The 25,941-nt window shown below is 45.0% G+C and overlaps 2 protein-coding genes across 4 annotated transcripts in view; both read left to right on the top strand.

Annotated features, from left to right (window-relative positions):
* LOC137648560 (PE-PGRS family protein PE_PGRS33-like) overlaps positions 1-5,647 on the top strand; it is a 13,920-nt gene extending 8,273 nt beyond the window's left edge. The window contains exons 1-4 of one of the 2 annotated variants that reach the window (XM_068381473.1): positions 1-115; positions 2,701-4,050; positions 4,339-4,503; positions 5,053-5,647. The exon at positions 1-115 is cut by the window's left edge and continues 1 nt beyond it. In XM_068381473.1, the coding sequence (XP_068237574.1) occupies positions 113-115; positions 2,701-4,050; positions 4,339-4,464 (1,479 nt within the window). In that variant the 5' untranslated portion in view covers positions 1-112 and the 3' untranslated portion in view covers positions 4,465-4,503; positions 5,053-5,647. The remainder of the gene's footprint in view (positions 116-2,700; positions 4,051-4,338; positions 4,504-5,052) is intronic. The other variant, XM_068381474.1, reaches the window with a different exon arrangement.
* Positions 5,648-6,352: 705 nt separating this feature from the next.
* The window catches only part of LOC137648915 (anti-sigma-I factor RsgI2-like), a 68,078-nt gene continuing 48,489 nt past the window's right edge, over positions 6,353-25,941 (top strand). The window contains exons 1-2 of one of the 2 annotated variants that reach the window (XM_068382103.1): positions 6,353-6,456; positions 23,002-23,057. In XM_068382103.1, coding sequence (XP_068238204.1) covers positions 23,006-23,057 — 52 coding nt within the window. In that variant the 5' untranslated portion in view covers positions 6,353-6,456; positions 23,002-23,005. Of the gene's footprint in view, positions 6,457-6,861; positions 6,938-23,001; positions 23,058-25,941 lie in introns of those variants that run through there. The other variant, XM_068382104.1, reaches the window with a different exon arrangement.

Below are 25,941 nucleotides of genomic sequence, written 5' to 3'. Positions count from 1 at the left end.
GAAGATACTAATCTCTTCTGACGCTACATAACACCTTGCTTGGGAGCTGGTGGAAGCAGAGGTCACTGTTCTTCCTTCTGGGTCAAGTCAAGCGCCGCTCTTTATCCTAGACATGGTAAGTGTTAGCGTTTGAGAACTAACGTTATAAGCTACAGGTAGGCTATTCATGTACAGGCTAGAGAAAAACGTACTTAAACAGCAGGTCTATAGGCCTGCATCTACAGAGATGGAAAACGTATAGTATTGAATACAGTCAAGCTTTTATTTTATTATTTTTTTTTTTGGGACAGACTTAACTTTTGAAACCATGTTGACAGTTACAGGCCTTTGTTGTAATGGAAAAGTTTCAAAGTTAGTTAAAGAAACGAGTTTTGAATTCTGCAGTTGTCCCCATAAGACTATTTCTCTCATTCCCATTATTTATCTAATTCTAATTTTATTTGAATTATAAAGAGTTCTCTTGCTTGAGGGTACACTTGGACACACTGTTCTGCCTTGTTTCTCTTCCTCTTGGTTTGTTAAAGTTTTTATAGTTTAGATAGGAGATATGAATTTTAATCTTGTTGCTCTTAAAATATTCTATTTTTCTTTGTTTCCTTTCCTCACTGAGCTATTTTCCCTATTGGAGCCCCTGGGCTTATAGCATCCTGTTTTTCCAACTAGGGTTGTAGCTTAGCAAGTAATAATAATAATAATAATAATAATAATAATAATAATAATAATAATATTAGCTGAGTGTCTGTTTATTTGCGAATGCATAACACATTACACACACTTTATATATATATGTATATATATATATATATATATATATATATATATATATATATATATATATATATATATATACATATACATATATATAATCATCAACTAGTTCACTGTAGGACAAAATCCTGACATGTCCTTCCGCTACCGTCTGCATATGGTCTTTCCATACCAGTCTATACCAGCAAATTTTCTTAGCTCGTTAATCCATAGTCTTCTCTTCCTTCCTCTGCTTCTTTTGCAATCTCTAGGGACCCATTCTGCTATTCATAATGTACATCTATTAGCCTATATGTCGTTCTCATCATATGTCCTGCCCATATCAATTTCTTTTTCTTACATGTTCTTTGATTAACTCTTTTAGTTTGCGCTTGTATCCATGTTGCTCTTTTTCTGTCTCTTAGTGTTATTTCCATTATTATTCTCTCTATAGCTCTTTGAATTGTAACTAGCTTATGTTCTAAGGTTTTAGTAAGACTCCAATTTTCAGATGCATGAGTTAATACTGGTACGACTATCTCATTACATACTTTTCTTTTTAGAGAAAGTGGCATTTTACGTTCCATAATCTCATTTTGTTTAACAAAAGCTCTCTGTCCCATGATTATCCTTTTAGTTTCGATCTCGTATCCTGGGGAAACACTTACCGTCTGTCCTAAGTATATATATTCATTAATAATCCCCAAAGGTTCCTCCATAACTTATTTGTTGTCTGCATTTTCACTGAACATTATCTTAGTTTTACTCATGTTCAATTTCCAGTCCTACATTTCTGCTTTCTTTATTCAAATCTTCTATCTTTTGCAATTCATCCTATGATTCACTAAATAGAACTATGTCATCTGTAAATCTTATGCTGTTATAAGGTATTCCCAATTAATATTAATTCCTACGTTTTATCAATCTAGATGTTTAGAAACTTCTTGGCACATTGTGAATTATTTAAGAGAAAAGGTGTTTCCGTGTCTAAATCCTTTCTCAATCGGAATTTTCTCACTATCTTCATATAGTTTTAGGATCACTGCACTTCCTGTACTTCAAGTGTTCTAACATAAGATTCATCTACTTGTTTTTGGGCAGCTTTCATTATTGCTAAAGTTTTAACAGAATCAAAAGCTTTCTCATAGTCTATAAATGCCATACATAGTGGTTTGTCATACTCTGTTGATTTTTCCATTAGCTGGTTAATTACTTGAATGTGGTCAGTTGTTAAATAGCCTACCCATTTCCAAACCTGCCTGCTTTCTTGGTTGATTAGTCTGTCTGTCTTTCGATTCGACACAATTTGATTTTTCTAAGTATTTTATGAATTACTGAGAGTAAACTTATTGAACGGTAATTTTCAGATCTTTTGTGTCTCCCTCTTTGTGAATTAGTATAATTAATTTTCTTTACAAGCTGTAGGCATAGAACATTTTTGCAGACATTTTGAGCAAAGTTTAGCCAGTTTTATTACTGTGAAATCTCCTCCATCTATTATTAAATTGATTTTTAAGGCATATTCTCCTGGTGCTTTGCCTCTTTTCATGCATTTTATATGTATGCATATATATATATATATATATATATATATATATATATATATATACACTGTATATATATATATATATATATATATATATATATATATATATATATATATATATATACATACATATATATATATATATATATATATATATATATATATATATATATATATATATATATATATATATGAATGAGTGTATTTTTACATATACATATATATACATAAATATAATCAAATACATATATATGTATACACATATATACTAACACATGAATTCTGTACATCACTACAAAGACTTTCCCTCTTATTTCCCTCTTTTCTATGATAAATTTTACTGAATTACCATGAAGCTGGAAACCTCTGATCAAATGTTAAAATATGACACTTTTCTTCCTTTCCAGATGAGGGTCTCCACAATGTTAACCACGGCGTTTCTCTTGATAGTAACTCCAACGAAGGGCACACTCGACCTACTGTTCAAGAAAACAATTGTGGAAGCTGCAAAGTCAGACCTTTTCAAGAGCACTTCCGGTTTTACACCAGTCAGCAATTTCAAAGATTATTATGTATTAGGAGGCCTTGTGGGTCCAGCTGGCTACAAACCTCACACCCCGAGTGGTGGTGACTCACCCCACATTAAGGTACCAGGGGGTACAGCCAGCATAAGTCTTGGAGGTACGGGTAGCATAGGAGGTACGGTAAGCATTGGGTCAGTCTCGAGTAATGCTGGCATTGGTTCAGGAGGGAATAACTTTGGTTTCTCGTCTACTAGCCACGGAAGCGGCAACACTGGCGTAGTGTCAGGTGGCCATACTGGCATTGTGTCAGGCGGTCATACTGGCATAGTGGCTGGTGGCAATAACTTCGGATTTACTTCTAGCAGCCAAGGGAGTGGTAATGCTGGCATTGGTTCAGGAGGAAATGGCTTTGGTTTCACGTCCACCGGCCAGGGAAGCGGCATAGGGGGTTTAAGTTCTAGTACTGGAAGTCTAGGGGGCATTACAGGCATAGTTGATGTGGGCACTGGAAGTCAAGTAGATCTACCAATCCCCTCCGATGGCATAGACAACAGCGGAGTTACCACAATTATTGGAGGCACAGGATCTTCTGTCAGTTTAAGTGATGACTCGAGCAGTTCTGGCCTTGGGCTCACAGGCTCCGGTGGAGTTGTCATCAGCAATACTGGAGGAAACCTCGGAGGGAACCTCGGAGGAAACCTTGGAGGAAACCTCGGAGGAAGCCTCGTAAGCATTATTGATGGTGGTATAACAGGAGTAGGAGGAGGTCAAGCTGTGTGCCCAGATATAACAGTGCCAGTAGTTGAAGATGCTATCATGACCCAGTATGCAACCGAATACATCACAGTGCCGGTGCAGGTCGAGAATTACGTCATTAGTACTGTTCCCTTAGCCAAGCCTTTGTTCGTTACACAGACCGTACCATTCACAGTGACAGAAATCAACGAAACAGGATACTGTACGACCACCCAACTTTTCTACCACACAGAATCACTGCCAAGTGCCAGGATTGTCCCAGTGACCCAGAGCCTAACAGAAACCGAGGTGTTTGAGAGAACCAGGACGATTACGAACACACTCACTCAGACGTCGGTTGTGACTCGCGTCCAGACTCAGATACAGACGGTCTTCACGACTGTTGTAGGACGCACTCGCACAATCACTCGCCTATCCACAACCACGGAACACGTTACCGACATAGTGACATCACAGTACAACATACAAAGTACAACAGTAAGTAAACTTTAGCTGCGTTCCTGAAAGATTACTCAATAATATATTGTATTTGCCAATTTTTTACTCAATAAAGTATCGCATTTGCCAATTTGTCTTGTCTTTAAATGTATAATATCTCAGAATCTAATGATAAAAAGCAAAGTAATGTTCATAGATTTTTTAATTAAGACTTCTGCATCTGAGTGACAGACAAAACCAACTGAATTAACAAGTACTATCAAAATTAAAAGTCACAATTTTAGGCTCCTATTTACAAAGTACCTAATTCTATCTCTCGTCTATTAGATTGCAGGAGTTGAAGTCCCCGTGTGGATAACCAGCAACACAGAAGTATGGCTGCCAGTCACTCGTACTAAAACTCTCAACAAGACCAGCTACCAAACCATCTGGAAGTCTTGTGGTTACTACTAAGCAAGGAGGACATCGACTTTAACTACATGGAGGAAAATGGTAAGAATTTATATATGCTATTCACGACTGGACAGGCTCACATAAGGCTTATTGGATGTGTCTTTTGTTTTCTGATTTCTTTTATGTGGTATAATGCTTTAATTTAATATTGCCTTTTCTTTACTTTGCTGTTTCTTATACTGTGGCCCTGAAGCTTGTAGTATTCTGTTTTTCCATCTATGGTCACAGCTAATGATAATGATTTTCTTCTGCGGGCTAAGAGCTTGTTAGGTATAAAGTCAGTGTAGATTACATTATACATTATTTACAATTTGGTACAGAAGACAACTTTTAGTGTATAAAATGGGAATCACATTTTATGACACATGCAGATAAAAAATCTCTCACCTTTCATATTCCTTTTCTTTTCATCATTTGCCTTTTTTTTTCTTTGGCTGGGGATGGGGGTGGGGAGGTCTAGAGAAGACCGCTAGAGAGTTATGGGGTCCTTTGACTGGTCAGACAGTACTACATGGTGCATTGTGAAGATCGATCAGATATCTCTATATTAGAATAATGCTAATCCACTCATTTCTTTCCAACCAACAGGTATGACTAAGGCTTGGCGGCTCCGTAAATCGTACCATTTTCCTCCAGAATCTACCCGACCTTTCTGCTTACGACGTATCCACTTTTGGTTTTACAACTGAAAATCCGACCATTTTCTTACTCTTGTGAACTTAAATACAAATAATAATTTCACTAAAGGTAATCCATCATATCAGTTCTATCATATTCAGTTTGTATACTTAAATCTAGTTCAATGATTGTCTTTGTATAATAGAATATGTCAAAGATATTTATTTATATGACGAGAAATATATGCTCTATGCTAAGTTTGCACAGTATACAAGATTGTATCATATACAAACTATTAGGTTATTTGATGATAGTTTATGTAATATGAACAGTAGAAGTTGTTGCAGGCTTAAGCAAGTCATATAATTTCCAGCTTCATTCATTTTTTGCTCAATTAATCAAACTGTTTCTCTTCATTGTGATATTTGAGACATTCCTATTTATTCATGTAATAATGCATTTTTTTTCTCTTAAGCCATGGTGATAAGTATCCCCGTTAATAGATGTAAGGAAACAAATTTTGTAACTTGTAAATACTGTATGTATCTGTTATGTCATTATGTAATAAAAAAAAGAATGATAATTCGTTTTTATTCACTTAATCCACAATATTCGTTAGATTGAACGAGGCAAATTTATTTCAGACAACAATAAGTTTTATCAGGGAGTGGTACAGTAAAAATCTAATATGTTGATGTGGATATGATCAACATTGAGGACTCTTTTTGAAAATATGAACAGAGAATTATAAACTTTATGTATGTCAAGAGAGTGCGATGTGAAGAAAACATTTAGTGGACTTCCATCAAATTAACTAAAGTTAATATGGCTACTGTAAGTAACAAGTTTAAATAGATAGTATTCTTTTATGATTTTGTTTTATGTGATAATATATATATGTATGTATATATATATATATATATATATATATATATATATATATATATATATATATATATATATATATATATATATATATATATATATATACTGTATATATGCTGTATATATGGTAATTTGTTCTTTACTTTTATAACGGTTAGCGAGCCAAATGTAAAGCAAAATCATTTTAAGAGGAACGTAAACATTGGACATATATCTACTAAAGGGAGCTATTTGTGTATAATAGAACATTCCATTTTATACGCAATTTAGATCGATATTTAGAGATTTTAAGCAACGAAAAATTATTATATAAAATATTTGCCAATTTATTTCATGTATTAAGTTTTTATTATTGTATTTTAGTTTGATAATACTAAAGCCACGATGCACTTGGGGTAGACTTCTTTTGAACAAATGGCTGTCAATTACTGAAGGTGCCAAAATACTGATCGTGCTTGTTCACGTCAGTAGTTAGAGCAGTCGTTAACTGTAAGTAATTTATGAAGTGATAATTAAAAGTATCAACACATTTTAATAGTAAGATTTTATACATAGCAATGTAGTTTTTATGATTATTAAACTATTGGGAGAAAAGGGGTTTGTAGTCGTAGTGAAGTATTGTTGATTAGTAATTATCATAACGCCAGGTAACTCAATCAATCAATTTTCTCGACTTTATTAATATTTCGAAGTAATATCACAATTACCTATAAATCAGTGAGATTCTTCTTCGTCAAGGGAAGTACCATATTGACTCAAGCTATTGATGCTAGCCTAGGTATGCTAGTAGGCTACCCCAAAGGTATGGTGTCTTTGGTAGGGTAAGGTAGTCCAGCATAGTAACGTTGTTGTGCTTTGTGGACTGCGGCCAGATGTAGAACGCAGACTGCCTAGTGTCCGAATGCCGACCACACCCCAACTTTTCACTGTATAATTAATACGGAGGAATACGCAGAGATCTAGGCATAAGGTAAACTGTCAAGAAGGAATTGGTACTGGGCACCATGGTAAAATTATAGTTATATATGGACGGAACAACACTTTGAACAGAAAAATGATTTTTCCTGTTGTATATATTGTGCTTTCACAGAATTTGATCTTCATTTTAACAGCAAATAGACCGAAAACCTGTTAGATCATCTAAGAATGGGGATGTTGGTTAGAAATCTATTGGTGTTTGTTCCACTGTGCGCTTGATTTTCTAGCAGAAAAAGAAAAACATCAAGCTCCTTTGTACTGGCAAGTAGTATGTGCTGAACTGCGTGCGTTGACCCCACTGATTATTATTTCTTAGATAATCAAGATTTTATTTGCAGTGAAAATATGTGGCATTTGCAAAGAAAATGGATGTTTTTCTATAAGAAACACCTGTCTCTTATTAAAAAAGCCTTTTCTGTTGGTAACTATAATCAAACCGGCACCACACCTTGATTTTATACTGGGCAAGGGGACCCAGCTATAACTTCAGAATTTCCTTATCTTTTTCTAGAATACACAGTTCTTCAGAACAATGGCATAGCTCTATAGTTTGGGTAAGATTTCTCTAAAGTTTAAGTGAACCTTAGGAACTTTGGGAGATAGAAAAAAAAAAGCAAAATAAATAATTAACAGGCTGGGACGTAAAACACCCTTTGGAAGAAAGTGTATTGAAAGAGATTATTAAAATAGTTATTTATTTGAGAAACTAAATATACAAATGATGATAAAGTACAGGCCTACAATATTAAATAAGACTTAACCAGCAATAACTATAGGTATGCTGTCTTTGGTAGGGTAAAGTAGGCCAGCACTACCCTGGCTATGGCTTACCCAGAATCTAACAATTATGTCTTTTGAGGGAACTACTGTAGGTTGATTTAAGTGTGAGGCCAATACTAGCTCAATTTCAGCCTTCTAGTTGTTGTCAACACGTCAAGTTTTAAATCCCAGTGATTGAGTCATAACCTCTGATAAATTTCCTCAGGGTATCTTCATATTCATTAAATTAGAGGTAAATCTTTGCTATTACACATTAAACCCTAACATCCTGTAACCAAATCTAGGATACCATGTACAGTATCCCTCAATACATCTGGGCTGACCTGTGGTTCTGTGTTCTGACTTATAGTTCTTGAAAATAGTCCTGAGTGAGGTATGAGTAAAGTTATGCTAAATTAAGAGGGAAATTTTTTCCTTTTTTTTATTGCTTTCAGCGAGATAAATAGAAACCACATGTAAGCATGCAATCTTGCCCAGGAGTTGCTTTGGTGGCTTGCGGTGTTGAGCCTTCATGAGCTCATAGGCTGTGGATCTCCATTTGTTGTGTCCTTTTTGCAGAGTTCATGACTGTTTACAGTCATCCTCTGTGATGAATTTAAGAAGTAGCTGTCCTTCCAGTGGTAGGATTATGGCTGGAAGAGATTGAAGAGGGCTAAGTGAGATTCTTCGCCTTTCGGTGTCTTCCTCAAAGTTTATAAATTTGCCAAACCTCTTCGGTCTCTCCCTGTTGATCTGGTTTCTGATCCTTCGCTGTCAGCTTCCTCCGAAGGGAAGACGACGAAGGACAACATTATTAATTCAACCTTAGGGCAAGTCCAATAGCTATTCATGCTTCCCCTAGAGAAGCAAGTATTCCTTCTCCTAAGTGTGAAATTGAAAAAATACAACTTTCAGATGATGATATAGTCAAGAATGATGCCCTAAAGTTATGGCTATCCTCAGGTCTTGTGGGTATTTCGACAAAGGGAAGACTTCTGCAAGGCCTGGTGCCTTCTAAAACAAAATCTTCTCCTTACCAGTCTCCTTCTGCCGTACCATTGGCACAAGCATTTGGTGTAACCCCTCTGTTCTCCCCAAGCCCCTGGGAGGTGCAGTTTAACACCTATCCTAGGTACAGGTCAAAGTGCCTACTCGGTAAGCTGGTAAGGGGCTGGGGATTACCCATTACCTGCCGACAGCTACTAACACTTCGATATAAAGTTTTAAAGCTGAGTTTCAGCTTTGCTGAAATCATTCTCCTATTAAAGGGCTCAGGTTTGTATAGTTAGGAAAAATGCTAATTACTTTCAAGATTTGTGGTACAAATCCATTATTGAATCAAGGTGTAAACATAACTTAAGGAAAAGATATTTAGACAAAAATTCAAGACAGATCTTAGAAACCATTCTGTTATTAACAGATTGGTATAGTGAAATAATTTAACTGAAAAATAACAGATATCTCATATTTAAAAAAATATTTCCTTGAATTGTATGCTAGAAGACAGTTTGTATACCCTTGTATTGTATGCTAGAAGACAGTTTGTATACATATGTACAAGAATAAAACTAATGATTTGTGAGCTGCCTGTACAAATGTTGTGTTTGTTCCGTAACCGAAATACAAACCACGCTATTTACAAAGGGTTACCTTTTAGCGCAGCTGAAATGGCGAGCCATTAGAATTTAACGAGGGTGTATTACCCCCGCGCTAGTTAGCGGGGGGGGGGGGGGGTAGGGGAGTGGTAGCTAGCTACCCCTCCTCCCCCTCACACACAGGTGAATACCCACTTTCACTTTTGGCTCGGACTGTGACAGACGTCTCTGTCTTGGTCCTCTCTTGGCAGCCATTGTTTGTTTTGTCTTTACTTAATCGCTTACTTTTCATTTACTCAATATATATGTAAACATGTTTTCATGATTGTATATATATTTGAGTATAGAAATAAGTAAGTTTCCTTTTCAGATTTGTGTGTGTAGTGTACGATATCTACGTGGAGTCCTCGGCAGTTAGGCCACCACGGCGATCGAGTTTGACTTAGGTCTTTCTCTCTCTCTCTCTTGAGGTCGTTCACCCTTTTACTACGTGTTACTACGCCCTTGTAGCTTCCTTCCCGTGTGGGGGGGTTGCTACGCCGTACGTTTGTCTCAATTAGTTATGAATCTAATTGTAGTTGTTTTTTGTTTTTCAGCTTGTAGAACGATTCCTTTTGGGGTTTTCGTTCTTTCTTTAGTGTTCATTCATTTTTAAATTACATAATTACATAGTTACATAATTATAATTATTATACAGTAATTCTGTTTTGGTTACAGCTCTCCTTCCGTGAGTGTAAGTGGTTGTGAGGGCACGTGCCTGTTGTGTAGTTCTTGTTCCTTTCCCTCGGGATTCCTCTTCGGAGCCTTCCCGGGGGAATGAATGTGTACTAATATTATTTGTTTTTAAATATTAAACTTAGCCGGTGAATATATAATAGCTGACGTCTCGGACGGCTCGACAGATACCAAAAACTCGCGAGCGATCGCCGTGAAGGTTGCGGGTGTGACCACCAGCGCCGACTATCGGCCAGATACCGCATATACTTGTCAAGTTCTCCAGTTCTTCTCTGTCGGTCTTGTCGACAAGTTGGTTCCGCTCGCTTATGACCTTGAGTTTTCGACCTATTTGGTGAAGTACTTTATTTTGGTTGTTTATTGGCTTTCTCTGTGACGGGTGTTTTTTCTTCAATTAAACCCTTGAAACCCTTTTTTTGGCTGGTGTTTATTGTTGATGACTTTGGTTTTGACTTGGATTTTCTCTGATTGTTCAATATGGCTGACCCTTCTCCTATCCCTGAACCTAAATATCGCAAGTGTGCGAGGGATTGCAACAAACGTCTTCCCAAGGCCTCTATCGACCCACATACCGTTTGTTCTAATTGCCGGGGTAAATCCTGCCAATTGGGAGATCGGTGTGATAAGTGCGTGGTCTTGTCGGAATTCGACTGGCTTGAGTATGACAAATATACTCGTAAGCTGGAGAGAGATAGGGTGAGGAGAAGCTCCTCTAGATCTTTGGAATTTTCCTCCTCCCATGCCCCTGAACCTAATCCTTCCCCTGTAGTAGTTGTTCCTGAACCCCCTACTAGCACTCATGAACCGTCCATGCGGGATATGTTTCTAGCGATTCAAGCTTTAGGCGAAAAAGTTGAGTCTTTAGCATCGGACCGTAACCAACTCATGTCAGATGTTAAGTTGTTGAAGTTTCAGAGTGGTAAAACAGAAAATCGTAGTGATAAAGTGATAAGTGCGCAAAGTGTCTTTAGTGTTGCGACCGAGGGTTCGTCTGTTCGTGCTTGTCGCTCCCCTAGTCCGAGACCTTTTTCAGGCTCCCCTGCACCAGGGAGAAGTAATGTCGTAGGACTTAAGGGGACGAGAGGCGTTAACCAACGTACAGACGTTCCCTCTTTGGTATCGGACGTTTCTCGTCAAGATCGCCCTTACCATAAGACGGGTGAGACTGTGTTCTCCTCGTCCTCCGAAGACTTATCGCACAAAAAACCTTGGCGCAAGGTTTCTAGACCCTTGAAGCGAAAGTCAGTCCCTTCAGGACAGGTCCAGCGTCCTGGCTGTAGCCATTGGGACAGCTCTGACATTTTGCAGTCGTCGGGTGACTGTTCGCCTATTAAGCGCAAGCGTAACACGGGGTCCGAGGGTCACGGTAGAGGCAATGTTTTGCCAACGCAGACGTTACCGACGTCACGGCCCGTTCCGACTCCCGTTGATCCGAAGTGGGTTGTCCTGCGGGACATGCAGTCTAAGCTTGCCTCCCTTATGGAAGAGTATGACTTTGAGCAGGTTCGCGATGATCCTTTGCTTTCGAGTCGCCAGTGCGCTGAACGTGACTCTGGCCGTCAGCCGCCCAAACGAGTTTTCACTCGTCCGTTTGACGTTAGTGCTGACGTTTCTAGTACTTTGAAACGCGATGTCAGTAGTCTTTCACGTCAGTCACGTGACATGGATCCCCCCTTGCTGCAGTCTCGTACTGACGTTCAGCTGCTGCCGCCGCAGCCCCGCACTGACGTTCGCCGACCGGCTCCATTGCCTCGACGTGACGTTGAGCGTCAGTCACCGCAGTCGGAGGTTGTTTTGCCTGCTCAGACTATGCAGTCAATGCAGTTCCGACGTGACATCGAGCGTCAATCAACTTCAGCTGTTGTTGTTGGTCAGTCACAGGGATTTCAGTCCTTTCAGCAGCGGCGTGACGTCGCTTCCTCTTCTGCTACTGCTGCTCCTTTGCTTGTTGACATTGCCTGTCAAGCGTTGCCTCCTCGGCAGGTCTCTCCTTTTCATGAGACTCGGCAGTTGTCGGACGAAGTTCCGTCGGATGAGGAAGTCGCTGATCCCCTTCCAACTGATATTCCTTTGGGGACTTTGTCGGACGGAGAGGAGCCTAAAGCTGCTCAGCCCTCTCTGGATTTTAAAAAGATCATGCTGATTTTTAAGGAACTGTTTCCTGACCATTTTGTAACTGCTGCTCCTCGTTCGCCTCCGTCAGAGTTTACGCTAGGCCTAGCTACTTCGACGCCGTTGTTTACTAAGCTAGTGCTCTCTCGCTCTTCTAAGAGAGCTTTGCGTTTACTAGGCGATTGGTTGATTACCAGGAGGAGTTTGGGGAAGACAGCCTTTGCTTTCCCCCCTTTTAAACTGGCTTCTAGAGCGAGCGTCTGGTATGACACGGGAGAAGTTCTCGGCTTGGGAGTTCCTGCCTCTGCCCAGGGAGACTTCTCAAGCCTCGTAGACTCTCCCCGTCGCCTGGCCATGAGACGCTCTAAAGTTTACTGGTCCTCTTCGGACCTTGATCATCTCCTCAAAGGGGTTTATAGGGCCTTCGAAGTTTTTAACTTCTTGGATTGGTCGCTGGGAGCCTTGAGCAGGAAGATCTCTTCGTCCGACCGTGATGTATCCGTGCTTATTATGTCCTGCATGGACAAAGCTATCCGTGATGGCTCTAATGAGCTCGCCGCTACCTTTACGGCAGGAGTCCTTAAGAAGAGGGAGACTCTTTGCTCGTTCCTTTCGGCAGGAGTAACTCCCTGCCAAAGGTCAGAGCTTCTCTTTGCCCCGTTGTCATCTGCCTTGTTTCCTCAGCAGTTGATAAAGGATATTGCGGCTTCTCTGGTGCAGAAGGATACCCACGACCTGATGGCTACGTCGGCACGCAAGGCTGCTCCTTCATCATCTTATGTCGTAAGACCCAAGTTCGATACTCCAGCAACTAGGTTTATCCCGCCCTTTCGTGGCAGAGCCCCCAGTAAGGGAGGCGCTCGTGCCGACAGTAAAAGAGGCAAGAGGAGAGGATCCAAGTCCTCCCGTGGCAGAGTCTGACTGCCCACGCCCTCAGACAGCGGTAGGGGCCAGACTGAACAACTTCTGGCAAGCCTGGGAGAAGAGGGGTGCAGACCGAGAGTCTGTGTTGTTGGTAAAGGAGGGGTACAAAATACCTTTTGTACGGAGACCTCCTCTGGTAAAAGTTCCTATAGACCTCTCTCCCAGGTATCGAGAGGAGTCAAGGAGACAGGCACTACAACTGCAGGTGTCTCAGTTGCTAGAGAAGGGAGCGGTGGTGAAAGTCTCGGACCTTCAATCACCGGGATTTTACAACCGTCTCTTCCTAGTCCCAAAGCATACAGGAGGTTGGAGGCCGGTGCTGGATGTCAGTGTGCTCAACGTTTTTGTTGTCAAAACAAAATTACGATGGAGACTACGAAGTCCGTCCTAGCAGCGGTCAGAGAGGGAGACTGGATGGTCTCTCTCGACCTGCAGGATGCGTACTTCCACATTCCTATACACCCGGATTCTCAACTGTATCTGAGGTTTGTATACAGGAATGTGGTGTACCAATTCCGAGCACTGTGCTTCGGCCTCAGCCCTGCTCCTCTTGTTTTTACGAGGCTCATGAGAAATGTAGCAAAATTTCTTCATTTATCGGGGATTCGAGCCTCCCTGTACCTGGACGACTGGCTGCTCAGAGCGTCGTCCCGTCATCGCTGTCTGCAGGACCTTCAATGGACGTTGGATCTTGCAAAGGAGTTGGGACTGTTGGTGAACTTAGAGAAGTCTCAGCTGACTCCCTCCCAATCGATTCTCTATTTGGGGATGGAGATTCGCAGTCTAGCTTTTCGGGCTTTTCCGTCTGCCACCAGGATAGATCAAGCCTTGCTCAAAGTCCGCCTCATGCTGAGAAAAGACCGTTGCTCAGTGAGAAGTTGGATGAGCCTCCTAGAGACGCTGTCATCCCTGGAACAATTTATCTCTCTAGGGAGACTTCACCTTCGCCCTCTCCAGTTCCATCTAGACTCCCATTGGGACAAGAACAAGACTTTGGAAGCTGTCTCAATCCCGATCTCCGAACCAGTAAAGACGTGCCTGAACTGGTGGGACAGCAATATAGGTCTGCGAGAGGGTCTGTCCCTGGCGGTCAAGAACCCAAACCATGTGTTATTTTCAGACGCGTTGGATTTGAGTTGGGGAGCGACTCTGGACGGTCTGGAATGTTCGGGTCTTTGGACGTCGGATCAGAGGAGCCTTCACATCAACTGCAAGGAGCTGTTGGCTGTTCACTTGGCCTTGACGAGTTTCGAGAGTCTTCTCCGAAACAAAGTGGTAGAAGTGAATGCGGACAACACCACAGCCTTGGCGTACATCTCCAAGCAAGGAGGCACTCACTCCCACACACTGTTCGTCATCGCAAGGGACCTCCTCATCTGGTCAAAAGATCGAGGCATCTCACTGTTGACAAGGTTCGTCCAGGGAAAATTGAACGTCTTGGCGGACTGTCTCAGTCGGAGAGGTCAGGTGATCCCCACAGAATGGACCCTCCACAAGGACGTGTGCAAGAGTCTTTGGATGACTTGGGGTCAGCCCACCATAGACCTCTTTGCGACCTCGTTGACCAAAAGGCTCCCGACCTATTGCTCTCCAGTCCCAGATCCAGAGGCGGCCCACATAGATGCCTTGCTGCTGGACTGGTCTCACATGGACGCTTACGCATTCCTGCCGTTCAAGATCATCAACAGGGTTCTGCAGAAGTTCGCCTCTCACGAAGGGACAAGGTTGACGTTGGTTGCTCCCCTCTGGCCCGCGAGAGAGTGGTTCACAGAGGTACTTCAATGGCTGGTAGACGTTCCAAGGAGTCTACCTTTAAGGATGGATCTCTTACGGCAGCCCCACGTAAGGAGTCTTCATCAAAGCCTCCCCGCGTTTCGTCTGACTGCCTTCAGACTATCGAAAGACTCTCAAGAGCTCGAGGATTTTCGAAGGAGGCAGCCAGAGCGATCGCGAGAGCTAGGAGATCATCTACTATCAAGGTCTACCAGTCGAAGTGGGAGGTCTTTAAGGAGTGGTGCAAGTCATCCTCTATTTCCTCTTCCAGTACCTCTGTAGCCCAAATTGCAGACTTTCTCCTACATCTGAGAAATGTTCGCTCCCTCTCTGCTCCCACTATTAAGGGCTACAGGAGCATGTTGGCTTCTGTGTTCAGACATAGAGGCTTGGATCTGTCAAATAATAAAGATCTCCTTAAGTCCTTCGAGACCTCTAAGGAGCGTCGTATGTCAACTCCTGCTTGGAACTTAGACGTGGTCCTAAGGTTCCTAATGTCCGACAGGTTTGAGCCATTGCATTCAGCCTCCCTGAAGGATCTCACCCTCAAGACGCTTTTTTTGGTGTGCTTGGCTTCGGCTAAAAGGGTCAGTGAGATCCATGCCTTTAGTAAGAACATCGGCTTCTCTACAGATAAAGCCACATGTTCGCTTCAACTTGGTTTTTTGGCCAAGAATGAACTGCCTTCTCGTCCTTGGCCTAAATCTTTTGATATACCTTGCCTGTCAGAAATCATAGGCAACGAGGTTGAAAGAGGACTGTGCCCAGTTAGAGCTCTTAAGTTTTATTTGGCTCGTACTAAACCATTACGAGGTGGTTCTGAGGCCTTATGGTGCTCCGTTAAGAAGCCCTCATTGCCCATGTCTAAAAATGCTTTATCGTACTTTATTAGATTTTTAATCCGGGAGGCACATTCTCATTTAAGTGAGAAAGATCGTTGTTTACTTAAGGTCAAGACGCACGAAGTGAGAGCGATAGCAACTTCGGTGGCTTTTAAGCAAAACAGGTCTCTGCGAAGTATTATGGACGCGACCTTTTGGAGGAGCAAGTCGGTGTTCGCTTCATTTTACTTAAAAGACGTCCAGACTCTTTATGAGGACTGCTACACCCTGGGTCCATTCGTTGCAGCGAGTGCAGTAGTGGGTGAGGGTTCTACCACTACATTCCCTTAATCCCAATATCCTTTTAATCTTCTCTTGAAATGTTTTTAATCTTGTCTTGGGTTGTACGGAAGACTAGGAAGTCTTTCGCATCCTTTTTGATTTGGCGGGTGGTCAAATGTCGTTTCTTGAGAGCGCCCAGATTAAGGGTATTGATGAGGTCCTGTTGTATGGGTGGTCGCCCTGGATATAACAGCTCCTGGGAGTCTTTCAGCATCCTGAGAGGATGGCTGGGCTTCGTGAGGAAAGCGGACTAATAAGGCAGAGTAATCGTCAGAGTCAGCTTCCTTACCAGGTACCTATATTTAAGTGGGTTTTTTTATGATATAATTGTCAAAAACTCATGAGCATATACGCCTTTATTGCATTAATACTGGTCTCTACCCACCACCATGGGTGTGAATCAGCTATTATATATTCACCGGCTAAGTTTAATATTTAAAAATGATATTTTGATTATAAAATAAATTTTTGAATATACTTACCCGGTGAATATATAAATTAAAGGCCCTCCCTTCCTCTCCGATAGAGACCCAGCGGACTGAGAAGAACTGGAGAACTTGACAAGTATATACGGTATCTGGCTGTTAGTCGGCGCTGGTGGTCACACCCGCAACCTTCACGGCGATCGCTCGCGAGTTTTTGGTATCTGTCGAGCCGTCCGAGACGTCAGCTATTATATATTCACCGGGTAAGTATATTCAAATATTTATTTTATAATCAAAATATCATTTTATTTTTTTACAGTTACCGATCTAGTTCGTTTCTGTAATATGGCAACGGTGTGAGCTGTCTGGTTGAGTCCTGGGGATTCGGCTGTTGCTGCCTCCCCCCTTGTATTTTCGTCAGGCGCGTGTCTCCTTCTACTGGAAGTACTCCCGTGACGACGGACAGCTCTCCAGTTCATTTTAGAACTCTCAGGAGGCTTGCCTCCTTGGGCGGGTAACTTTCCTTCCGAGGGAAGTTTTTCCTGTCCAGGCTAGAGTTTTTCCCCTTTTGGGGGGTTCTTCTCTTGCCTTTTTTTCGTGCGACTATGCTCTTGGTGCTGAGCGGTCGCACCTGCAGTTTCGCTCAAGGGGCTGGGCAACTGCAGGAGCTCCTCTTCGGAGGATTGCTCCTTTTAGGTCACTGGCTGACCAGTCTCTTACACGAAGTGTTTCTCTTTCGTTCGCGAGAGAGTACACTCATAGAGACTCCTCTTCGGAGGTTTCTTCTGTTGCTGTTGCTGTTGGCCTCCCTCGCCGTAAGGCCCACCGTCCGCCTCGTCGTAAGGGCCTCTCATCTCCCTATAAGGGTGCTTGAGGCGCCTTTTTGGATCTCCGTTTGCAGCCTACAACTCCTTTTTCTCGATCTTCCGCCTTGGTGCAGATGGACAGCAGTCTGATCTCGTCTTCCGACGGGCAACGGTCTTCCCGACGGACAACGGTCTTCCCGACGGACAGCGGTCTTCCGACGGACATCAGTCTCCCGGCGGACAACGATCCCTTCGGGGCAAAGGGTTGCCCCCACGGGGGGTCTTCCCTTGCGTGTCAGGGTTTCCCTGCGCGCCCTTCTGCTGTGTTCTCTCCTGCTCAGTGTTAGCGCACAGGCGCTCTTCTGCTCATCAGCGCTCTCCTGTTCGTCAGCGCTTTCAAGATGATCATCCCTGCTGTTCCTGTTGGTTCCTGTTACGCGCCCTGTGCGCCCACGTTCGCCCTCGCGATCTAGAACTTCGGTTCAGGTCGGGGTCAAGGACTCTTCTTCTATGCGCAGGCTTCCACGCGTAGCCATCTGCTCGTCAGCGATCATCAGCTCGCCAGCGATCATCAGCTCGCCAGCGATCACCTGTCTCTCGGCGATCTCCGGATCGCCCGCGTGTGTTACAGCCGGCACGCCAACGTTCTCCAACACTTCTGAAGGAACATGGTTCGCCAGCTACTAGCTCACCTGCGCATGCTGATCGCCATCGCGCGACCCTCAACTGCGGATGCTGATCGCCATCGCGCGACCCTCAACTGCGGATGCTGATCGCCATCGCGCGACCCTCAACTGCGGATGCTGATCGCCATCGCGCGACCCTCAACTGCGGATGCTGATCGCCATCGCGCGACCCTCAACTGCGGATGCTGATCGCCATCGCGCGACCCTCAACTGCGGATGCTGATCGCCATCGCGCGACCCTCAACTGCGGATGCTGATCGCCATCGCGCGACCCTCAACTGCGGATGCTGATCGCCATCGCGCGACCCTCAACTGCGGATGCTGATCGCCATCGCGCGACCCTCAACTGCGGATGCTGATCGCCATCGCGCGACCCTCAACTGCGGATGCTGATCGCCATCGTGCGACCGCACACCTGCGGATGCTGATCACCATTGCTCAACCCTGCGCATGCTGATCACCATCGCGCGACCCTCAACTGCGGATGCTGCTCGCCATCGCGAGCTCCAGGGCGATTGCGACCACGATTCCCAATGGGGTTTTCGCAGCATGGCCAGCCTGGCGAGTTCTTCTGGAGCGTATTTCCAGAACACGGCCTCACCCCGTAAACGCAGAGCAGGGCACTTGCAAGAATAGGAGAAACTTAAGGGAGATCTGAGCAACACTCCTCTTTCCTGAACCTGGGTTAGCCCTTCCCCGTCATTCCCTGGAAGGATTTTTGGCGGGGGGGCTTTCCGTTCGAGATTTCTCCATCGGACAAGGGGTGACTGCTTACCCCTTCCTCTGGGAGCTTACCAGGTTCTTTCCCTCCTCGGTTACGGCCCGAGGTTTGGTTCAAGGAAGCTACAGGAAGATCAGGGGTTACTTTCCTCCTCTCGAGCTCAGGCACCTTGGCCTTTCGCCGTTAAGTATCTAACTTGCGGACAAGCTCGATGTTGTACCATCTAGACGCTCTGACTGAGGGCTTCCTTTGGGTGTCTCATCTGTGGAGGTCAACGACCTCAGACACCCTTCCATCCTTGAGAAGAGTTTGTTTGTGCCCAAGGACAGAGACTTAGACAGCTGCTGTGCGGAGGAAATCGACTTCCGGTTTCACTCCTCCAAGGCTCTTTCTCCCAGACTCTGCAGGGCTCCAGCGCCCTTTTCTTTCAACCACGTCGGCCTAAGTTATCGGCTACGACAACTGGGACAAGGTGTCCAATTGCAGTTTCCTCCTGTCAGGAACAGATGGCACGGGAGACTCCCCCGGGGGGGCATAGTCCTAAAAGGAGTTCACGAACTCTAGGATTGCAGGTTTTTCGCTGGGAGGATGCCTAAGGTTACTCATCCGAATGACAGCTTCCCGATGCCCATTCCCTCACGATCTGTGTGATCAGCCAAGGATATCGCGCCTGCCGTCTCTGTCAGCGAATTCAGTGTCTCTGAACCTCTATGCCATAGCGTCAGCAGAGTTGCCCGGTTGGGCAGAATGATCCATACCTTAGGCGAAGGTCTTCCTTAGGATCATCGACGGCTTCACCCCCGGCCCCCTCAGTCGATCCTTTCTTGTAAGGAAGGATCTGAGAGGGGATGTCCGTAGTCGACCTCTCAGCCCTGATCAAGTTTGTCGAACAAACTTCGGCCAGCATAGACCAGCAGAATCGATTAGACTGGTAACGAGGCGACAGGACTCCTTAAACCCTGGATCGGAAGGACGGGTACTTTCAGTTTCCATTCCATCCATCTTCCAGGGTGCTCGTCGAATTCAGCCTAGACTGCAAGTATTCCTGCTTATGATGCAGTGTGGCTATCCCGCCGTGGCATAGCAGGTTTGTTAACCCAGAGAACTCTCCCTGCCTTCCTCTTGGCCGCTCAGGTGCAGGCTTCCGCTTCCTCTGCTGTTTGGAGGGCTGGTCAACTCCGGTAGGCTCGGGTTCGACCTTCTTCAGCGCCGGGACAAGCTTCCGGATGCTTACCATGAGTGTGGGCTCATGGTATTTTGCTTGGAGCCTTCTCTTCTTCTGCCTCAACATCTGGAGTATCTGGCCATGATATTGAGTCAACGGCCTTACCACGTTGGAAACCCCGCTTCTCGTCCGTCCAGCGAGGTTAAGCAACGTCGGTACTTGGATGGGTGACCACCTGGGGACGCCAGATTCTGTTACCACATCCTCCGAGCCTTCCTTTCGGTTGACTGTGGCAAGACTGAGGAGAGTCGCAGTACCTGTTCTCAGTCAAGCAGAGCTTTCAGCCCTACCTTGGAACGTTTCCTAGTTCTCCTTTCCTCATTGACCCGTCTATAGTCCGAACGGTCGCCTCAGGATAAGTTCCATGTGGGGCGATCCAAGTTCCGGTGGCTTCAGGCAATGTTTAACCGGACTCCCTGGCCCTATGGGACCAGCGGAACTATTAGACCTGCAATGGGTGTTGACCTATGGAGCCTCTTGATGGTAGTGGATATTCTCGTCCTTTCCCCACATTCTTGATGCTGTTCTCGGACTCGTCAAAGGAAAGGGGGGGGGGGGCATGTTCCGGTCCAGGCCTATGGTCAAGACCTGAAGGATACCTCTCCATCATTCAGGCAGGCTTAGGGGCCTTAGTCTGGCCCCTCTACAGATCCTACAGCTCCTGCCGAGTCGCCCCGTGCGCGTCGACTTCATGATTCTGGCGTATTCTAACCAGCAGGGGACGCATTTTCACACCTTCACATCTTGCAGTAGAGATACCGGGATGATTGAGATTCTCTCAATACCACCATCGGCTCTCTCATTCCAGGCAGGGGAATGTTCTCTCCGACTATCTGAGCAGAGCCTCGTAGAGAGAGTGTACCTGGGGGTCTTTGACCTTGGGTAACCAGCAAGTACTGGTCTGGGGGACCTGATCGCGACAGCTTGGAACCTCAAGCTTCCGCTATTCTTCCCCCCAGTCTCAGACCCCGAGACTCTGGCAAGATGCATTCCGGTGATGGTGGGACAACTTCGACGCCTGCGTCTTCCCTCCTTTTTGTCTGTGGACAATGGGTCTCAACAAGACCAGGTTGTCTGTCAACCTTTCAATGGGAGAGCTCCACTGGGACTATGCGCAGAACGGTTTCTGGACCCTCTGCTTCCCCTGACGGAACTCCCGGGAGAGCTTCTCCCACGGCGCAGACTACTCAAGCAACCACACTGCAACATCTCTCCCGAACCGGGGCGTCGCTTCGGCTTCATGCCTGGAGACACTACGCTTCCTCCTCAAGAAGAGACAACCCGCTACAGTCGCGGTACGGAGGTCGCGTCATCTGCGATAGTCATCCACAGGGGTCTCCCAGGCAAAGTGAAGAGTGTAAGGTGGTTGGTGCCGTGGGAGATATACCTCTTCCCTTGAGGCCTCTTCTCCAGCAATAACGGTCTTATTGCCTTTCGGCGGGAGGAAACTTCTTTCCGCTCTCGGCAATGAAGCCTGTCGCTCAGCCTTTCCCTGACCTTCAGGCTTAAAGGAATAACTTTTTCCTGCCCGCTGGATCTATCCTCGCTCATGCGAAGCTACGATCGTCCCTGCCCTAGTCTGAGGAAGACCTCCAACTTGGAGCATGGCTCGGACTTTTAGTCCTTTAAGAGATCTTCTCAAGACCCTTTACGACAGGCCTCGGATTGTATTCCGCCTTGGGTCTCCTGCTCACTCTGGCCACGGCCAGTGTGTAAGCAATCTTCTTGGTCTCTTACGACTCCCCCCTTTCTAAGGAAGAGGGGAAGGCAACATTCAGGCTCGCTCCTGAGTTGTTGGCTAGACTCAGAATCTGGGGGTCCCGGCCCTTCGGTCCGATTCATTCAAGATTTCGAGTCTCCATTCTGTATCTGATGTCCCAAGACCTTCTCTTTCTTGCCAGTAAAGGAATCGAGAGGTTAGCGCTGGGAACAGCTGCAGTTTGTCCTCAGTTGCAGCCGATTTAGGAGCACAAGGAGGACATTGGGGAGAGTCACCAGTATACCTCTTCAGCCCGGACTCAAGGACATTCATCTCGACCTGTCTCCAGACCCTCCCCCGTCACATCGCCCTACAGCACGATGTTGGATACATCGCAACGTCCCTCGCCTTCGAGTAATACTACTCTGTGACGCAGGTGCTACAAGCTGGAGTCTGGAAGCGTCTAATGACCTTCGCAGCCCGCTTCCTGCAGGGCGTGACCCACAGGAGTCTCGATACGTTTTCTATCGCTCTGTGGTGGCTACACAACAGCTGGTCTAACCTCAGGCTCCTTTTTGGACAGGTAGCAGAAGGTTGAGGGCATTGTTATCAGGTTTTAGTCTGCATGAACGAAAGAAGTATGTCTGGCCCTTACTTCTTTCTTCATCATCCCCTCTACGGGGAAGCAGCATCCTGGTCTCTGCATAGCTGACCTCGAACCTCTGCAGGTAAACCATGCTTCCTTGTGTTCCGAGTATTGAGTCAATACTGTCGCGTCCCCCATACCCTGACGAGGTGGTATTGGGAACGTCCTAACCCAGAGTTCCTTCTGGAACTCCAGGTCAACTGCCTAGGATGGGTCACACTTCTTCCTTCACACACAAGCTTACGTAGGCCACATGGTTCCTTGCGGAGCAAAGAACTTGTGAGGTGCAGGGACTCCTTTTCTCGAGTGCGACTCACTCGGATTCTGAGTCCCCGGGTAAAGCCAAAGCCAGTATGGCTGGGGACTTTCCACCCTACCTAAGGGGTAAGTCACCCTTTGTAAATAGCGTGGTTTTGTATTTTGGTTACGGAACAAATGACAAATTCGAAGATAATTTGTATTTTTCCTAACCATACAAACCTTAGCTATTTACACATATTTGCCCGCCAGCCCTGTCCCCCAAGACAAGTCCTACCTCTAAGTGAAAGTGAGTATTCACCTGTGTGTGAGGGGGAGGAGGGGTAGCTAGCTACCACTCCCCTACCCCCCCGCTAACTAGCGCGGGGGTAATACACCCTCGTTAAATTCTAATGGCTCGCCATTTCAGCTGCGCTAAAAGGTAACCCTTTGTAAATAGCTAAGGTTTGTAAGGTTAGGAAAAATACAAATTATCTTCGAATTTGTCATTTTTGTAGCATCCTAATTAAAAAGATATTTAATTTTGTAGAGCAATGCCTGACCGCAGACGACAGCGGCAGCAGAGAGTTCGACAAGAGGCAGGAGGTAAAGATCTATGTTGATTTTTGACAAATTCTTGCTATATGAATTGTTCGATACGTTTAAACTAACTGAGGATATCGATAAAGTGTATTATTGTTTAGAGTGTGAAGTGCTAAAATGGAAGTGTAGCAGTAGTTCATCATTTCACACATCAGTTTAGTATTCTTGCTTTTGGTTAAAACCGAAATTAATTTTCTCTGATCTTTTCTATCTTGTGCATTTTTCTGCCTGAATTCTAGTCTAATTTTTCATGATTTGCTGTGTTTTTATATATAGTAGGTCTTTTTCCTACTAACTCCATATCTTTTCATTTTTGCCTAGCTGATCCACATTCCTTCTCATCACTTTCAAACCATATTGGTTTTTGAGATCCTGTATTTTCCAACTACTGTACTGTATAGGACACCGTGTGTCTGCAACACTTTACAATTTGTACAGTACTGTACTGTACGCTAATATGATCTTCCCATTAACTCTAACCAGGAATCTTAGCCTCTTCAAATCAGAGCTTTTAGAGATATCCATTTTAATTTCTCAGTGCCCTTGTCTCTAATGCCACAGGTAGTAAAAGCCTTATGCATGCATCGTAGTTTTTTTTTGTCTGTTTACTAATGGAATTATTTGATTTACCATTGGTCCTGCAATCCTTTTCCACTTCATTCAGACAGTTAATATTTTTTCTTACTGGCTTTTCAATACCTGCTTTCTAGTCAAGTGTTTTCTCAAGGTAACAGATGTGTGTGATTGTTTTCATAAGAGTATTCTAAACTGTGATGAGTTTGAAAGTTTACTCGATATCTTTACATTTGCTTTGATAAATAGAATATTTTTTTCAATATTAAACTTACCCGATAATCATGTAGCTGTCAACTCCGTTGCCCGACAGAATTCTACGGGAGGGATACGCCAGCTATCACTATACTAGAAGGGGGTGTACTCACCAGCGCCACCTGTGGCCAGGTACTACAGTACTTCTTGTTGACACCTCCTCAATTTTTCCTCTGTCGTGCTTCCGGCAAGACGTTCTGGGATACGCTTATGATCTTGGAGTATTTTCACGGCTTTTGGTGAAGTATTTCTCTCAGATTTCGGCTGTCGCTTTACTGGAAAACTTCTATATTAGCTTAGATAGCTATTATTTAGTTCTGATTAATGGTTAACTATCTTTTTGCTTGATTTGGAATCCCTACTTGGCTAACTCTTTGATTCAAGATGTCTGACATTTCACAAGCCCCACCCCATAGACGATGTAGGTCTTGTAATAGGCGTATTCCGAAGGCCTCGGTAGATCCTCACACCGCTTGTTCTGACTGTAGGGAAAGACCCTGTCAGTTGGAAGATCGATGTGAGGAATGCGCCGGACTTTCGGAACTTGAATTTGTCCGATTTCTTAAATATTCAACCAAGTTAGAGAGAGAGAGAGTTAGGAGGAGTTCTTCTCGCTCTTCACTTTTTTCCTCACCTCATGATCCCCTACCTTTTCCTCCCCCTGTAGTGGCTACCCCCGAACCTACTATTTGCCCTCAACCTGATATGTCTGTTGTTTTGCGTGCCATTCAGGCTTTAGGTGACAAAGTGGAATCGGTGGTTAGTGATCATAAGTCTCTTATGGCCGAAGTCAAGGAACTTAAGGTCAAGAGTGCAGTGGGGGGTAATAGTGCCAGTGCTGTGACAAGTGCTAGTGTCAGTGCAGTGCCAAGTGCTAGTGTCAGTGTCAGTGTGGTGCGTGAGGGTACTTCTGTGCGTGCCAGTCGTCCTCCCAGTCCGGGACCTCTTGCAAGCTCCCAAGCCCAGGGGAGAAGCAATGTCGAAGGGCAAAAGGGTTCGGCAGGCCTTGATCGGCGCACAGAAGTATCCTCGGTGGTTGCGGGCGTGTCTTCCAGAGACCGTCACTCCCACCCGCAGACGATTGAGCCCGTCTTTTACTCGTCTGCTGAAGAATTGTCAGGGAGAAAACGTTGGACTCAGGTCTCAAGACCTATCAAACGCAAAGTCCAAACCTCAAGAGCTCTACAACCTGGCTGCAGTCATTGGATCAGCTCTGACTCGCCGCAGTCATCAGTTGACTGCACACCTCCTAAGAGGAGTAAGGTGCTGCCGCAACAGATCTCTTCTGTTAAGGCTTTGCCTCAGCAGACCTTAGTGTCTGCCGACCCCAAGTTGACTCTACTGCAGTCCATGCAGTCACAACTTGCGGTCTTAATGCGTGAGTGTCAGGCTGAGAAGGTTACACCTCCTCCTGCGATCGCTCCGCCTAACCGCAGTCCTGTCTGCCAGGCGTACGATGTTGAGGCTCCTCAGGATACCTTACCACGTACTGAGTTGCCAGTTTCCAGCGGTGTGCAGCTTCCTCCGCCTTCCTTAAGGCAACCTCAGCAATGGGAACAGGAAGCTTATACCTTACTTCCTCCGCTTCCACTTGCGGTTCCACCAGTGAGGCAACACTCTCTTGAGGTACAACAACCTCTCCCATCCATGAGGCAGACACCTCAGCTCTCGCTGCAGCGACCTCAACCCTCCTCAAGGCGAGAGCCTCAACACCTTAGCCTTGCGCCTCAGGAACCTCAACTCGCGAGACAAGGACTGCGTTCTGCGCAGCCACTACCTCAACTCTCGCAGCTCACACCTCAGGAACCTCAACTCGTTCCTCAGGAACCTGCTACTGCGCATCCGCTAACCTTACAGCAAGCGCAACTCTTGAGTCAAGACACTCATGCCAGGAGTCAGCCTCCTCAACCCATGCGCCTACCTTCTGCTACTCCTTTTGACCAGCCTTTGCAGCCTGAACCTCAGGTTTTGCCTCAGCAACAGAGACTTGAGGATGTAACCACAAGCGTTTTTGCTCCCGCTCGTGCAGATTCTGCTGTTCAGCATACCTTACCTCTCA

This window comes from Palaemon carinicauda, chromosome 10, assembly GCF_036898095.1.
Source record: "Palaemon carinicauda isolate YSFRI2023 chromosome 10, ASM3689809v2, whole genome shotgun sequence".
NCBI classification, from domain to species: domain Eukaryota; kingdom Metazoa; phylum Arthropoda; class Malacostraca; order Decapoda; family Palaemonidae; genus Palaemon; species Palaemon carinicauda.
This window is presented reverse-complemented; position numbering and strand designations above follow the sequence as displayed.